This window comes from Nanorana parkeri, unplaced genomic scaffold (genome assembly GCF_000935625.1).
Source record: "Nanorana parkeri isolate BGI_ZX_2015 unplaced genomic scaffold, ASM93562v1 scaffold312, whole genome shotgun sequence".
NCBI classification, from domain to species: domain Eukaryota; kingdom Metazoa; phylum Chordata; class Amphibia; order Anura; family Dicroglossidae; genus Nanorana; species Nanorana parkeri.
Window position 1 is genome coordinate 592079 of NW_017306580.1, and position 16965 is coordinate 609043.

Sequence of the window (16965 nt, forward strand, 5' to 3'; positions counted from 1 at the left end):
ATATTGAGTCCATTTATAAAAGTCTCTGAAAAAGAACTGATGCATTCCTCTGTAGTAAGAAACCAAACTCCAAAAGCTCACTAAAGCCCGACTCCAGACAATCTTTTAAAGTTCTGACTAGAGCGGGTTAGAACTTCTCAGGCCTAAAATAATGTCTGATTTTTATTGTTAGATTTTAGAGTGATTGTTAAAAGTTAAAAATGTTTGAAACCTGTCGTGCCGCCTATGCCTTGGATCTTTGCTCTCTTGAAGTGTTACGCCTGACGACAAATGCTGAGCACCTGACGCATGTCTGGGAATGGCAGATGCCTGCTCGCCCTCGGCACGCTTTGGTTCCAACTACTACATTTTTTTTTGTGGCAACAGAGTTTTAAATGGTGTGAGCACAAAGAGGAGTTTTCTCTGCTTTTGTCCTGTTTGGCATCAGCATGGACAAGAAGTGAGGGATAATCCCCCACACAGACACACACATCTTAATGGAGATTCTAAATCTTCCACTCGCTACTGTACATTTTTTTTCTTCACTGTATGTCTTTTCAGGTCATGCTCTATTTTTTGCGTTTGCAGTGGAACGGAACGCAGGCAATGTTTTGTAGTCCATAAGAGATTGCTGGGAACAAGGAAGTTCAGCTCACAAGGTTTCTGGCAGGATCAGCTAGTTTTTAAAAATGCTTCCAATTGATTATTTACCAATGGAGAGCAACTAAAAGCAGTTCATACGTGGTATTGCAGTGCACCTTGATTCATGATAACATGCTGTGTTACTGCAATAAATACTGTGAATTGGATCTAAGGCCCCGTTCACACCAGGGCGGTTAATTTGCGCAGATTTTTCCGTGCTGTACCGCCAACAGTAAAAAAACACATTTATTCCTATGGGGCCTGTTCATGCAAACACGCACAATCGGGTGTTTAATTCTGCTTGCTGCCCAAACTGCTCCCTGAGCTACTTTTTTAACTATGCTTAGCGCGTTTTTCATATAGATTTCAATGGAAACGCGCTGATCAGTGCATTTTTATATTGCGTTTCAGCGCTGAAACCCGATTAAAAACGCCCTTTCAAAAATCGCACTGAACCGCTACCGCCTTGGTGTCAATGGGGCCTAAAGCTGGCCATACACTGCTTAGATTTTTTTTTTAAAGAACATTTTGTACAAAAGAACGTTCCTTTGACTTTCTATTAGTTTTTTTTTTTTTTATAAATTCTTTATTGGCGGATAGGCAACATGTACAGGATCCCCGTGAGCTCGGCATTTAAAGGATACTGGCTCTTCGGCGCGACGCCGGAGGCCTGTAGTCCGCAAGTAGGGGGGGTCGGGCCTATCGGGGGTCTCCGGGCCGAATCGAAAGAGTCCCCTTGATGGGTCCAGAGAGGCGATGTTTCGGGTGAGTCAGTGGGGCAGGAATACAGTCTTCTCCGGGGAGTGCAACGGTGGGAAAGCAAATCTATCCGCAGCCCTATCAAGGCTCCACTGGACCGCGTGGTGGCGCTGGGCGTCGGTCGGGTGAAGCAGTAGAGGAATCTCGGCGGGCCCGCCGGTTCCGACTGGGTTTCTGAGCCGTCGGTTGTTCATCCGTGAGGTAGGTCAACCAGTCCGGGAGATGGATCAGTGGGATCTGGAGCATGTCACAGAGGGCCGGTACGTCCTCAAGCGTGCGGACCGTGAATGAGGTTCCTCCTCTGCGCACATGTAGGCGGATAGGGTACCCCCACCTATAGGAGGCTCCGGCTTGTAGGATCGCTGAGAGAAGAGGACGCAACATGGTCCGGCCTCTTAGTGTGTTGCGGGAGAGATCTGGGAGTATTTGTAAGCCTGCCCCGTCCAGTTCCACCGGTCGTTTCAGCCACGCTTGGCGCAGTATCTCCTCCTTCACTGGGTAACTCTGCAGCCGACAGACAATGTCTCTCGGGCGGGACATGTCCGTGGATGGGGGGCCGAGTGTGCGGTGTACTCTGTCCAGTAGAACAGCCTCTGGGGACATGTCCGTAAGTAAGGAGCTAAACACACCTTGCACAGTGGGCCGGAGGTCAGATGGAGAGGTCGCCTCCGGCAGGCCTCTGATCCGTACATTCTGCCGTCGATTACGGTCCTCTAGGTCCTCCATGCGGAGTTGGAGCATCGCGAGATGGGGACGTTGCCGCTCCAGCTCCTGGACTCGGGCATCCATCTGCGTGTATGCGGCGGACACCGAAGCCACCTCTGTGGATACCGCTTGCACCTCTTGCCTCACCTTACGGAGGTCCCGTTGGAGTGCCGCTTCCACTCGAGTGACCGGGGCCGCAAAATCCTCTTTGGTCGGCAGGTATTTCAGCAGGGCCCGAAATTCTGGGGGTATGTCCGTCGGCCGGTCACCGGACGGATATGGGTCCGTGTCTGCTGAGTCCAAGTCGTAAGGACGAGGTGAGCGAAGACCGGTCGGGGTCCCCCTGGGCGTTGGGGAGTGAGAGTGCCTCCGGCCTCGTGGTGTGCGCGGGAGATGAGGATCGGGCTCCATGATGACGGGAGCGCGGCCTCGGGTTTGGTATCTCGAGGAGGTGAAATATTGCTGTAGAGAGGGGGTCCCGGACTGGGATGATGAAGCGCCCTCTTCTGCGTTTAGATGTCATCTGGTGGGGTCTGCCCGGGTGGTATAAATCGTCTGGTTCGTCGTTAAGGTGGAGGTAGCCACGGAGCTCGTGTATCACACGTCTTACTCCGCCATGAGCAGGACACGCCCCCCCGACTTTCTATTAGTTGACTGGGTGAAATTTGATGACCGATTTCAACCATAGAGACAGAAAAAAAGTCAAAGGAGCAGGATGGAAAATTTAAAGAACTATGGGGTCAGGGCTTTTTCCCATAGTTCTCCTAAGGGTCACGGGAGGGCACAATCTAGCGTCCTCCCGCCACCCAAAGCTCAGTATACCGCGAGCTACAGCTCGTGGTATACTGAGACTGCCGCAGCCGGGACGGATCTCCACTTTACTGCCGAGATCCACCCAGGTGCGGGATTGACAGCTGGCACTGCCTATCTAGAGGCAGAGCCAGCTGTACCCGCCCCATCCCCCGTCTGTTCCGCCAGTCAGCGCTGGAGGATCGGACAGGGGAGGGGGGGGGGAATCCCTGCAGGGAGCCGTGAGGAGCCTGCAAGGAGGAAGCACCGCCTGCATATATAATAAGCAAGTTAATGTTACAAAGTAAACTTAATAACAATCTTTTTGTTCTTCATTTATTAACAGGCATTAGATGATTTACTTGTAAATCTACGTAAGGGTACCCACACACCTTACAATTTATCTGCAGATTTTCTGTGGTCAGATGGAAAAAGTGCAACAGATTGGCCCAGGTGGAGATTACTCCATCCACACAGTTTAATGTAGATGGAGGAATCTGTTGCACCTTTTCCATCTGGCCACAGAAAATCTGCAGATAAATTGTAAGGTGTGTGGGCACCTTAACACTATAAAAAGACTTTAAAACTTCAGATTTCTAGAATTCAAAAATTAATAAATAAATGTCGACGGCAATTAGTCTTAAAAAAAAAACAAACCTGTCAGTTTCAGCTTGGAACAGGCGATTGCTAGGTGACTTCAAAGAGACTCTTACAATGCTTTTAATCTAGTCCATTGAGTTTATTAGACAAAATGTGTTAATGGGCATAATCCATAATACAGGTGTGGGTGATGTTAATATTAAAAACGACACAAGTTAATTGAAAGGGGCTGTCTTTTGTGAATTTATAAAAAGGGATTATGGGATTAAAGAAATTAGACGTCTACATGTAATTAGAAAATTATGGCTTTTTTTAATGCATGACAGAAATGACTTAAGCTTCATGATGTACAGAGAAGTGGAGGGATAAATTGCAGTCCAGTCTTTAAATTTTTTTTTCTTGTAAAATAAGCAATACGAGGCTTTCTTTGGCAGATGAAGTTTATCTTTGTTGGCCTAGTTCTTCAAAACCAAACAAAATGTATTAGTTTTTGTAGGAGGTCGGGTTTAAAGCTGCGAGTGCATTAACCTCTTCTTTTTTTTTTTTGCATTGAGCTAGGCACGCAGTGCAATATAAGGGCAAAATAAGTGGAATAAAGAAACATAGAAAATATTATTTGATTAGGATCTTTTTAATGTATGATTATTTCCTCAATGACTGTAGATGCCTTCTTGGGGAGAAATCTAAAACCAAAACTTTTTTTGCTACTATTATCTGGCAATTGAACTAATAATATATAACACGTCTAACATTTTACTGTAATGTAACAAACTCTTATTTTATTTAGCTACTTAGTGGACATAATGGATTTTTAGTGTTACATATTTTAAAGTGAACCTCTGTACAAGCTGTTCTACGGTCATGACTGGGGGGGTGGAATGTGCCCCAAATTGGGGCATTTTTTCATGCAGCCATCAGCTCCTTTGACCACTTGACAACCAGCCTGTAATACCCCCTCATTACCTTGCCATTTTTTCAGCGCTGTTTGGAAAATTAAACCTGTTTTCATTCATTCTTGTTTAAAAATGCCAATATGAAAACCCCCCAAAAATGACATTTTTGTAGACACCCCAGGTTGTCACAATTTTTAGGAAATTAAGTAACTTGCTGGTAACCCTAATGCACCTATGTTGCAGTGCACCAGACTGCATGGTATCGCACTCCCATGCGTTGCTGGGTTCTGTGATACAAAAAATGCGGCAAGTGAGATTTTTAGATCCGTTGTGGTGCGTTCGAGGACCCATTCCAATGAATAGACTGCATTAATGAATGACATAACGTGCATGTGTTAAATGCACTGCAATGGACCAGTTGAAATAGGCTCTAAGCGCTGTTCACACCCCAGTCATAACACTTTTAAAAGACTTGGGAGTTGCATATAGCCACTGGTTTTCCATGGTAGGCATGAGCACAACATGGCTTCCATTTACCCTCAGTGTCTGTGTGTTTGTATGTATATGCGTATTGCATATGAATGTTTCTCCATAAAGACCTTCAATTAGTGACCATTTGAATGGTAAAAGGAACTGCAGTACTTTCACTTTAGAAAACCTATTAATGTGGATACACCGTGCATTGGGTGTTTTAAATACAGATTTTATATAAATAGTAAACTAGTGTGAGCATGTATAACCTTCAAATAGAAATTGCCCAGAAAACTGTTACGTTTTCCCGTTAAAGCAGTTAGACGCAAACAAGGATTTTGTCTGGGTGTCTGGTTTAGGAGATTGGCTCATTAGCATATTAGTAGGCCTTCCAGCTTCAGGAGTTGAGAGAATTGTTAATAGCTTATAGTTGGAGTACTTCGAGAGTTAAACAGCTTGTAAACCTATGTACAAAGAAAGTACACTAAACCTGCTGGGGTGTAGTAGGCGCCATAAGGTCCCATGTAACACCTTCAGAGTGACAGCTGTCTCATCTATGTGCCACCAGAACTTGCTGAAATTGAAGTTTGAAATACAGACTTTCCGTAGGTTGAAGTCTGTCTAGAGCTGTAGTAACTCTCCCCCCATCTCTTGTGCTGATGATAGCTTGCTCAGTACAGCATTCTGGTATTAGTAAGGAGTGTGTGGGGTTGATTTACTAACCTTTTAAATACACCACGAACGTGTATACACCTCTGTAGTGTGTTCCCTCCCAGCATGATCTATGGGAGGAATCGAAACACCTTTGTAGTGTGTACACACCCAGCAGGTGTGTTGTGCAAAGCCCTGCAATGAATTGCAAGGTAATGTGGTGTAAATTAGCTCTATGTTATGTTGCTTGCGTTGATGAATGCAGGAATGTAAATGCATGAGCTAACCATTTTTGTCTAAACTGTGAAGCAGCATTATATATGCATCATGTGCATGATTTTTCCATATATGGCATTAGTGGAAATATGCTTTTAGAGACTTTTTGGTTGATAAATACGTTTTGCTGTGTGAAAATCACACACACCTGCTGTGTGTGTGTGTTTTAGGTTAGTAAATCACCCCCTGTGTGTCTATTTTCCCCAAACTCAAAACCAGGCAGTTCTGGGGGGGGGGGTCAGCCAAAACAGGAGGGGTCTTTCACTTTGTAGGTATAATCTGGCACCATGGTCTGTATGACTTCCAGAAGCTTTACTTTATTTAATTTAGTTTTTCTTCAGCAAAAGGTTAATTTATGGCTCGCAGCAGGGAAGGGACTATAAATAAAACTTTTTGTTGACCAGAATTGTACTTCTTGAAAAAGATTTAAGGGACCTTCTATTTGGTTATCATTTCAAACATCTGCTAAAGACATTTCTTTTATACCCATATACTTATTCATACCGTTCTTCATAAATACAATAAATGTGACCATTTCTGCATAGTCAGGTATTCGTAGCATCCCTGGAAATGTACTCCCTTCCTGGCTAAAAAAAAATGATTTATATTTCTCTTTATGTTGTGACTAGGCTGTAAATGTGCACCAAATTGTGAGAGTGACCACATAACAAGCACAACTCGCCACCTCTTTGCTTTGCAGAAGGGTTAGGTATCTTATGGAGTGAGAAAGCACTGCTAAAAGTGGGTGAGAAGACTTGCATCACTTAGTTTGCCTGCACAGTATCTTCCAGAACATCTCTGACCCTTCTGCAACTGAACACCAGAGCACTACCACGGTAACATACACCATACAGAACCACACTACTAGAATAGACTTTAAAGCTGAACTCCATCCAAAAGGTAAAATTGCATTTTGTCTAGAGCAAGAGAGGGTTACAGCCCCTCTTAGGTTTTTATTACTGTGTCCCTACGGGGGGGGTGTTCAAACCACTTCCGATCAGGACAGGAAATCTCTTCAATGACACAGACAAAACATGTTTTTTTGTTTAATTACTGTAAAAACCTTTTCTTGGAGTTAATTAGGGGCACAGGGTCTGAAGGATTCTGAGACCATGGGGATAATCTAAAGCCATCCAAATGAGTGGTGGGCAACACGGCAAACAAAACACTAACAGTCCCAAATGTGAACACTGGGGCTAGTTGAAGTTCACAGAGCTGCTTTCAGAGGAGTCCTGAACATCCACCTGGTTAAACTTGTTGAACATGTGAACAGAAGACCAGGTGGCAGTCTTTCAACACTGAAAAACAGTTGTCTGATACTAAAAAGCCCAAAAGGGAACTTATTGATCTAGTCGAGTGCACCTTTTAGTAGAGGGTTGAACCTTGTGCTTAAGCATATAGGTTTGAATAATGAGCTGCCTAAGCCACCTAGACAAGGTGGAACATGAGACAGGTACTCACTTACAGGGACCATCATGAATGACGAAGAGCCATCAATCTGAAAGAAACCATAGCTGAGAGATAAATGAGAAATGCACGTAAAATGTCCTGGTTAAAGTGAAAGGAAGAAAGCAACTAGGCCTCAAGACAACTTTGTCACTGTGTAGCTCTGGAGAGGGTTCTTTGCAAGACAAAGCTGCTAAATTAGAAACGCTCCTCGCGGAGGTGATGGCAATTAGGAAGGCTACTTTATGAGTGAATGTAGACAGAAGAATATCTGATTGATTTAAAGGGTGATACTTGAACAGCCAGCAGAACCAAGTTGAAATCCCACGGAGTCACAAGTGGAGCTATGGGAGCGACACCCCTGTACAGAGGCTTTTTATCAAATGAGAGACAAGCAGTGTTTTAAAAAGTCGTGAGAGCATATATCTGACCTTTGATAGTACTCAAGGCCACATGTTGATTCCAACTAGACTGGAGAAATGTCAGCATGTGTCCCATATGTCCTGGGATGGAATTTCCTTACCTTGAATAACGGAAAGAGAGAGGCCCCTATATTTTAGGAACTGGGCTTTAGCTGTGCTACTAAAGCCAGCGATCATGAAGCAGGGTAGTTAAAGGAGAACTATGAGGTTAAGGCTTTTCCCCATAGTTCTCCTTAGGGTAACGGGAGGACACAAACTAGCGTCCTCCCGTCACCCTAAGCTCAGTATACCGTGAGCTGCTGCTGACGCTGAAGCAGATCCCGACAATTATGTCTGGATCCACCCAGCTGCGTGAGTGACAGCTGGCTCTGCCTATCTAGAGGCAGAGCCAGCTGGACCCTCCCCCGTCCGATCCGCCAGTCAGCTCTGGCGGATCGGAGCGGGGATTCCAGCCCCTCCCCTGTCACGGCAGAGGGCTGTGACGGGATCGAGAGGTGAGCGAACTGAGCCGACCTGTGACTCATTGTCACAGGTCGGCTAGAACTATGAGGTGAGTGAAAAGCATTCACCTCATAGTTCTCCTTTAATCGAGGTCTAAATATTACATCTGCCTGGGCCAGTTCGGTTCGATGACTTTCATTAAAGAATATGTGTAGATCAGTTTGAACTGGTCCCATAAAGTAACTAGAGGATCAATGGCCTTGGCTAGAGGATTCCTGGACCTAGAGACAAACTTGATCAGTTTGTTGCAGAATCTGGAAGCCAGGAAGTCCGCGTCTGTTATTCCCCAGCTGCAACAGAGGTCTTGAAACCCCTCCTGGGTAAACAGACCATTCCCTGGAGTCAAAACATTGATGTACGCAACTACTGTGGCATTGTATGACTAAATCCGGGTCAGATGACCTTGCAAATAAGAGGTGCAGTATGTTTATTGGTAGAAGGACTTCCTCTGGTGACCAAGTTCCCTGCACCAATAAGATGTCCAGGACTTCTGCCCAACCTGTCGGGCAGGCATTCATTGTAAGAATCTTCCAGACAAGCAAAAGGTAGGATTTCCCTGACTCCAGGGCTGGATTTCGTAGCCACTAGGACAGGGATAACCTCGTCCTGGGTCAAGTACATCCTGTGGTCCAGAGAATGTGCATTCTTGTCCCACGCAGCCAGGATGGTGAGTTGCAACAGTTTGGAGTGGAATTAGGCAAATGGAACTGCCTTGAAGGAGGAAACCATCAAGCTGAGAACCCTCGTGGAAAAGTAGAGCAATTGGCAGCTCCTGGACTGCAGAGTCCAAACATGGAAGCAAAGTAAGGGGGTTTGTCTTATGGACGAATAAAACCCTAGCATTATCTGGAAGGAGCCCTAGATATACTAAGAGATGAATCAGTTCCAACTTTGACTTCTGAAGGTTTAGGACCCAACCAAACCTCTAGAGTCTGAAAAAGTTTAATGGACATAGAGACTGCACTATGATTGAAGCAGAGCAAGTACAGGGGTGAGCACCTTGGTAAAGACCCCAGATGCAGTGGACAGACCAAAGGGAATGAAGACATCGAACACCTTTAGATCCAAAGTTAGGTGAATACCCCCTCTTGCTTTGGAGACAGTGAACAGGTTTGAGTAAAAACCATTAAAACTTTTGTTTTCCAGAACCAAGGCTATGACTCCCCAAAAGAAGAGTTTAGGAATGTTGTAAGACTTGAACACGTAAAGTGGGCCGAAGGGAGAGTTTGAAATTCCGCTTTGTGGGCACCACATTTTTTTACCCATTCATCTGAGATGGAAGCAGACAATTCTCCCCAACTTCGAGAAGTTGAGGTGTCCCCTTATTGTGTTTGAGAGGCTTGCGGTGAAACTGAGTTTCAGACTTGGTCTTGGATATAGAGCAGCCTTTCTCATTCGGGATGCTGCGGCAATCTGAGGGGATCAATTGTCTAGGCTGTTGACATCAAGCCCTTGGGCAGGGATGCTGCAAGCCCCAGAGCTGTTTGTGGATCAGGAGCTGGGAGGGCCCAAAGGACTTCTTCCTCTGTGCCTGTATTTTGATATACTGCAATCATGCAAGTGTGCAGCTTCCCACAAGGTGGTACTCGCATCAACTACAGGAGCATGGTAGGTTATAGGTCCATTTGTGACCTTGTAATTGTAAGACAGCAGCAGGGAGACCTTGGCAGGCATCCTAGATGGGAAGGGCCATGAAGGTGTGTGCAGGCAACATAGGAGGCAGTGCATCACATGCACAGTAAAGCCTCCAAGGCTATTCCCAGATAAGCTGATCTGGGAAACTCCTTAACCCCTTCATGACTGAGGCCTTTTTTTCATTTTTTGTACCCATGTTATATTCCAAATTTTAGGCCTGAAAATTACTTAAAACCCCCCAACATTATATATTTTCTGAATGCCAAGACCCTATAGAATAAAATGGTGGTAGTTGCAAATTTTTATGTTGCGCAATATTAGCGCAACTCCTTTTTAAACCCCAATATTTAGTGAAAAATGTAATTAAATGCCCCAAAACACAACAAAATACCCATTTTTTAAATGAAATATAAAAGATGAGGTTACAACGAGTAAAACGATACCCAACATGCCCAGGTTACAAATTGCGTGCATCCGTAAAACGGCGAAAAACCCCAGTACCCCAAAAAGTCCATAGACGCTTTAAAAGCCCCCACAGGTCATCAATTTAGAGATACCCCAAAATACTGGCCCTAGAATTATTGCTCTCACTCCGGCGTGCGCGGCGATACCCAACATGTGTAGCGCGTTCTTCGTTTTCATACGTAGGCGCAGCCAACGCATGTTTGCGTGGCGACGCGCGGGGGCGGGGGACTTTTAAATTTTTTTTTATGTTTAAACAGCCCCGATGCTGGCGACGTACACTGTACGTCGTCAGTCACGAAGGGGTTAAAACGGCTCTCTTGGCTCTGCAGTAAATGCGGCAGATTAAGTAAACATAAAAGAGATTGATTTAATCAGAAACGACCAGTAGAAAGGGTTTGCTTTACCCGGAGGAATAGGACTCCCATTCTCCTAAGACACTAGCATAAAACAAGCATGATGGAAGTAGTTCTACCTGGATGACTAACAACTTTGGTTTGCCATTGCCTGTAGGCAGCAATATAACCCAGTTGTCCCAGAATCTTTCTGACCCTGTATCCCTTAATGATTTGATTAAGAAGCACATTTTTAGTAGTAGTCATTCTGTATCTCACCTTGAGAAAGGAGAGCTTTGTGTGAAAATGTTACGTTGGTTTATGAAACTCCAGTAAAATCCTTATACTGGAACCTGATGTGCTGGCAATTATTTTGTATTTAGTTTTGCACGGTGCCACTGTAGGCCGAGCGCCCTGTCTACCTTTTGGTGCTGTATGGAATTTGTGTACAGGGTGGATTGGGACATTGTTGACATGCCTCCTGTCTGGCCAACAGCTGAGCATCCCCTCTTTTTTTCATTGGTATTGGGCATTGTTTGAATCATTTTCTAGTAGTGAGGGAGGGATGTTTGCTTATTAAATCCTTTGTTTTGCTGCAATTACTGCACACTGTGTGGGATCGCATAGTTTCATAGGAAGGCAGAATAGTGTTTGTGTTGGAAAAAGCTTCTGCTTGCACTAATATAAATCCAGTCTGTGTTTGTGATGGACTGAGCAGATATGATGATGCCTAATTTATTATTACCATTATTATTGTGGAGGCAAGTCATTAGTATCATGTTTCTGGACGCTGTTTTTTATTTTTATTTTTCCTTTTTTTTTTTTTCCGTTTTGGACAGCATCACGATAAGAGTTTATTTGCTGCCCTTTGTCCATGCAGGGTAAAGCAACAGGTTCACTTTAATAGCAGCCCCACCAGCAACTTTGCTGCTCTACCACTGGTGGTAAAAAAATGCATACTTCCATGTATGTGGGAGCAGGTAACTCTCTACTCTTCCTCTTATGTGGCAGTTCGGGTGCTTGGTAATTGGCTACTAAGGCACCCAAATTTGCCTAGAGGTGGGCTTTAAGTGCCATGTGGAAGATTGGAAGTCCTAGGCAGTTTGGATTTGTAACCAAGCAAAGGGAAGTCTATGCTGTCAATCCTCCATTCCTGATGATGTGCTATTGCACATACCAATACAAAGCTAATAAAGGATATGAAAACCCCAAAAATCATCTCTCTCATTCGGCCCATTTTGGTCCAGTAGAGATTCCAGATTTTTGTGACATCTGTTCTGAAGACTACAGAACCTAAAGAGAAGAGGGGGAGATTTTCCATAGTTGTGTCCTATAGTGACCTTGCTGCTTCCCCATCTATAGAGTACACTGTCACCTGAGGACAAGGTGTTACTGGCAGGATCACCAGGTAGAAATAAAAGTAAAAACTCTGGGGGGGGGTGGGGGGGTTATAAAAAGACTCTTAAGCTGTAATATATAAAATGTTTTTTCTTGGGTTTAGATTAGGGCTGTGGAAATTAAGGATTAATTCCTCGATTAATCGTTAAACTTTTTGATCGATGAAAATTGTTTTGATCGCTAATTAAAACGCCTCTCCGCCGGCTTCCGGGAGTCCCGTTGGAGATCCGGTGACGTCACCGACATCACCGGACTCCTCCCTCCTTCCCCAAGTGGCTCCGTTGGCTAACGAAGGGAAGGGGGGAGGAGTCTGGTGACGTCGATGTCCGTGACGGCTAACGAAGGGAAGGGGGGAGGAGTCCCGTGACGGCTAACGAAGGGAGATGAGCCGGTGACGTCGATATCCGTGACGTCACCGGACTCCTCCCACCCTTCGTTAGCCGACGGAGCCACTTGGGCCGGTGAGTTTGCCCAAGAAACTTTCTGCACGAGCGCCAGCCAAGCCATTGGCCTATACACATACAGCACAGCAATGAAGTAATAAAATTAACTAGGATCACACTAATCCAGCACGTTATTATTCTGAGTTGCCCCACTCAAGCGGCGGCCATATTGAGTGGGGCACGTGAGATTAATAACGTGCAGGATTAGAGTGATCCAAGTTCATTTTATTACTTCATTGCTGTGCTGTATGTGTATAGGCCAATGTAGTTGGATCTGTATGTGCATTTATAATCGATTTTAAAAAAATGTGATTAATCGAAATTTTAATCATTACCAGCCCTAGTTTAGATACACTTTAAGGAATACATAATCATCATAAAATGATCACCATCAGTTGTGTTCCTGTAAACTACTACTGATCTTTCCTGACACCCCTCTGCTGGATATTTCGGGGTAAGAATCAATTGTTGGGGTGGATACATCCCGGGTTATCGACTCTTCGTTTGAATGGGTCAGCCTGAGGTGTCTGCAAAAGGCGTAGACGTGCACACTGAATGGATTAGAGGCATGCTAACTAGTGAACGTTTCTGGCACATTAGTGTGATGAACGTGTATTGCATCTCTAGGTACCTTTCATTCACTATTGTGGAGAGCTTTATGAGCTGATAACGGAACAGTACAAAAGCCCATGCAGGATATAGATATATCTATCCAACGCATGTTGCTGTGACTCTGCACTTTATTATTTTCTCTCTTCCTTTCTATCTCTATTGTGTCTTTCTATTCAGATGTGGCACCATTACACCATTGTGTGAGCCCTGCTGCTACTACTGTCTTCCTTCTTTTTTTTGTCTAGCTAAGACCTGCATGCCTTCTGTATCATACTGTGCCATTTCTATGGTAACTGTGCAGGCAAAGCGAGAGCCTGATTGCTTTCCTGCAGGCAATAAGAATAGGAGGTAAATTAAGTTAATGCTTGGTACAGCACATCACTTGAGGTAGACCCTTGTTCCTCATCACTGTACCGTTACTTAGTAGTATTGTACCGAGAGGACTGTTAACACAGCATAGGGTAGGCTGCTATTGTTACATGCTTATACCATATAAGTTTCATTCAACCAATGACAATGGGTCAGCTACATTTTTTTTATATTGTCTGTACTTTTGATCCCTTGGAATATTATAATGTGCTACCTGTACAACAGAAAGGACGATTTCAGAGGCAAAACTCTCAATAAGATCCTGTAGTGTTTGGCCTTGAAAGTCTACATATGTAGATTTCTTCAAATTAGCTTTTTCTTTTTTTGGTGTACAAGTTTCAGTGGCAAATATTGTGCCTACGTTTCAGCAAAAATAACTCACACTTGCCACTCCTGGGGAGAAATATTTTACACAAAGAGTATCTGATCCTAAATTGGGTGACATTTAGTCATCGTCATTTTAATTTTTTTGTATCTGTTCTGCTGCTCTCCTCCAACCTTTATTCAGACACTTCCTGTGTAAATGCACGCACTCTAGCATCGGCTACACATAGTTGCTCTGGACTGGCTTTCTGAAATGCTTGTGTGATGTGTGTCAGCATGGCTGCTTGTAATCTTCACCAGTGCTGCATGTGACAGGGTAACAACACAGGAGCAGCACTGGGAGACATTTGGCACCCCCATAAACAGGAAGTGCCTGAACAACCTCCTTCATGGCAGGATCACTAGGTAGTATTTTAATCAACTTTCGAAATCGAAGCTTATGATCTTTTAGTCATTATACTATCACTAAACCTATTCTGCAAATGAAAAGGAATAAATAGCTTTGGGTCCTCTCGCTCTCTCTCTCTCTCTCCCCTTACAAATAATACATTACAAAGGATTCTCCGAGCACTATGTGCAAGCTAAAGAGGCACAACAGAGCTGATTGAGTTGTTACAATTTGTTAAACTGACGGTAATGGGGGAAAAAAAATTCTATTAACCTGAATCTAGATTAACCCCACACCATAAATACATCGCAGCTTTAACATTGGTGACATCACTATTGGGCAGAAACTTTCTTGTGCTACAAGCTGCGGCTCTGTTTATAAGCCATCAGCCACTGAAAATCTGTGTCGAAATGTAAGTGTAAACGCAATGTATTTCTCTTATTTGCTCCCTTTAAATCAGGGATGTCCAAACTGCGGCCCCCCAGCTGTGGTGGAACTACGAATCCCATGAGGGTTTGCAAGATTCTCAGACCTGTCTCCCGGAGAGAGAAGCTTCATGGGATTTGTAGTTTCACCACAGCTGGAGGCCGGAGTTTGGACATCCCTGCTTTAAATATTTACTTGAACGCTTTTTGTTATGTCTGTTCAGTACGTGTCTGTTGATCCTGCCATAATGCAAGTGAGCTGAGCTGACAGTGTCGCACTTAAGTCTCAAACAATGCTATCTGGAATTCACTCTGTGGACTACAGAACCCTTCCTCCTTATGTTATAGAGTATAGGTATTCTGTAGTCCTAGGTCATAATGCTGTGCCTCCACAAATAGGGTGCAGTGACTAGCAGGGTTATTCACAAAAGGGTGAAGAGTCTGGAGAAGGCAGGAGAAGTGAACAATCTAGGACAACATAGCTGGCATGGAAAAATTCTCCAATTCAGCTCACTTTCCAGTTCAGCTATGTTGTCCTAGATTGTTCACTTCTCCTGCCTTCTCCAAACTCTTCACCCTTTTGTGAATAACTCTTAAGTGTTGTCACGCTAGCACAGGAAATGTGTTACTGATCAGATCAAATCTAAGGACGGATGAGCTGCAATATATTAATTTTTTTGGGTTAGGATACACTATATAAGTATATGATAAAAAGCATCATTTTAGTTTTCACTTTATTGTCGGGGTAAATCTGTATACAGATATATTTTTCTGTTGCCTCGAGATAAAAATATAAAATGCATGCTGATTGAACCGTGCCTTGTGATGCGGCAGATCTGAGGTCTCTGCTCTTTCTCCCCAGTGACATTCTGCTGAAGACATGATTGATATAAAGGCCTGGGCCGAGTACATAGTAGAATGGGCTGCCAAGGACCCATATGGTTTCCTTACAACGGTGATCCTGGCCCTCACCCCGCTCTTCATCGCAAGTGCAGTGCTCTCCTGGAAGCTGGCTAAAATGATTGAGGTCAAAGAGCGGGAACAGAAGAAGAAGCAGAAAAGACAAGAAAACATTGCAAAAGCAAAGAGAACAAAGAAAGATTGAGCGGAACGGGCTGGCAACATTAAAAACTGTTTAAAAACTAAGACGCTTTTTATACATATTATTTTCTTCTAATGATTGTGGAATGTCTGACCAATTTGGATACTCTTAGCAGCGTTTTAAACACTTGTCACTGCAGAAATATCCTGTTATCTTTTCTCCTGAATACTAATGACATGATTTAATGGTCTTTTTTTTAATTCCTTGTGCGTTTACTGTTCAGCTGCGTTGGCTTTCTCTGTCATAAAGTTTGCATACATAAAAGGGTTCTTACTCTTCTCCATTTGTAGGCAGTAATTAATTTAGAGGATGTTCTGTGTGTATCTACGGGAATATACTTTCTACATCATAGGATTGGTTTAGTAAACAAGTGGTAGGCATTTACCAGACTCGGAAGATCTTAGGCATCAGTTGGCTGTGGTATTAGTTGCTGGATCCTCATTATTTTTCACTCATTCAGCCATTTCAAAGTAATCATAAGAGCAAAAGCCATATCATCAAATCCAACATGACCTAGGCCAGAGGAAGCCAGCTACATAGGTTTTGGAGGCAATGGACAGATTCTCAGCAAGATTCTAAAACAAGCCCATACTGAGCTCTGTAGCCAAAGGAACTGTAGAGAAGCTCACCCAAAACATTTACAGTAGAAGCAGAAAGTCGGTGTCTCAGCATCTGAGCTTAATCTGCTCCCTCTTCCAGCTGAAACTCTGCAGCCTTGTAATCTGTAATGTATACACAGAGCAGATATTTTAGGAGGGGAAGGAAGATGCACAGAGACCAGACTTGGACTACTTCAGTGCTTTGCTTGTGAACTTTGAAAATGAATTGCTCCACAGTGTATATATATATATGTGTATATATATATATATATATATAAGAATTGATTATCACATGTCCAGACTCCAGAACAGTGTATTATATGTATAGTGTGGAACAGCTGTATCCAATTCTGCATACCTGGCTTTATATTATAAAGTTCTTATAATATAAAGCCAGGTATGCAGAATTGGATAGATTGGACCCACCCCTCTGACCTCTACATCACTAGTGTGATGCTATAGGAGTCAGCAGATGGAACTGCATTGTGTGACAGGTATGCAGGCATCTAACACTCCCATAAATACAATTACAGAAACTGCGAAGGGGAGGATATTGGTATTTATATTGGACTGAGGAACAAGGTGCCTGGGATCAGCGGAAATGATGACTTCATTATTGATTCCCAGCTACTTGGAAATCCTCTTAGAAGTGCTATCATACTCTTTAGGAACTACTACCATTAAAAGGACAGGTGGTCAAGCAAGTAACTCCCTGTGCAGATGGTATGGTCATCCGATG

General features: G+C 43.8%; 1 protein-coding gene across 1 annotated transcript in view; it reads left to right on the plus strand.

The window, feature by feature from the left end:
• SMIM15 (small integral membrane protein 15) overlaps nt 1–15903 on the plus strand; it is a 22620-nt gene extending 6717 nt beyond the window's left edge. Inside the window, exon 2 of the mRNA XM_018557945.1 lies at nt 15388–15903. Within this exon, the coding sequence (XP_018413447.1) occupies nt 15406–15630 (225 nt within the window). The 5' untranslated portion in view covers nt 15388–15405 and the 3' untranslated portion in view covers nt 15631–15903. The remainder of the gene's footprint in view (nt 1–15387) is intronic.
• The last annotated feature ends 1062 nt before the right edge of the window (nt 15904–16965 follow it).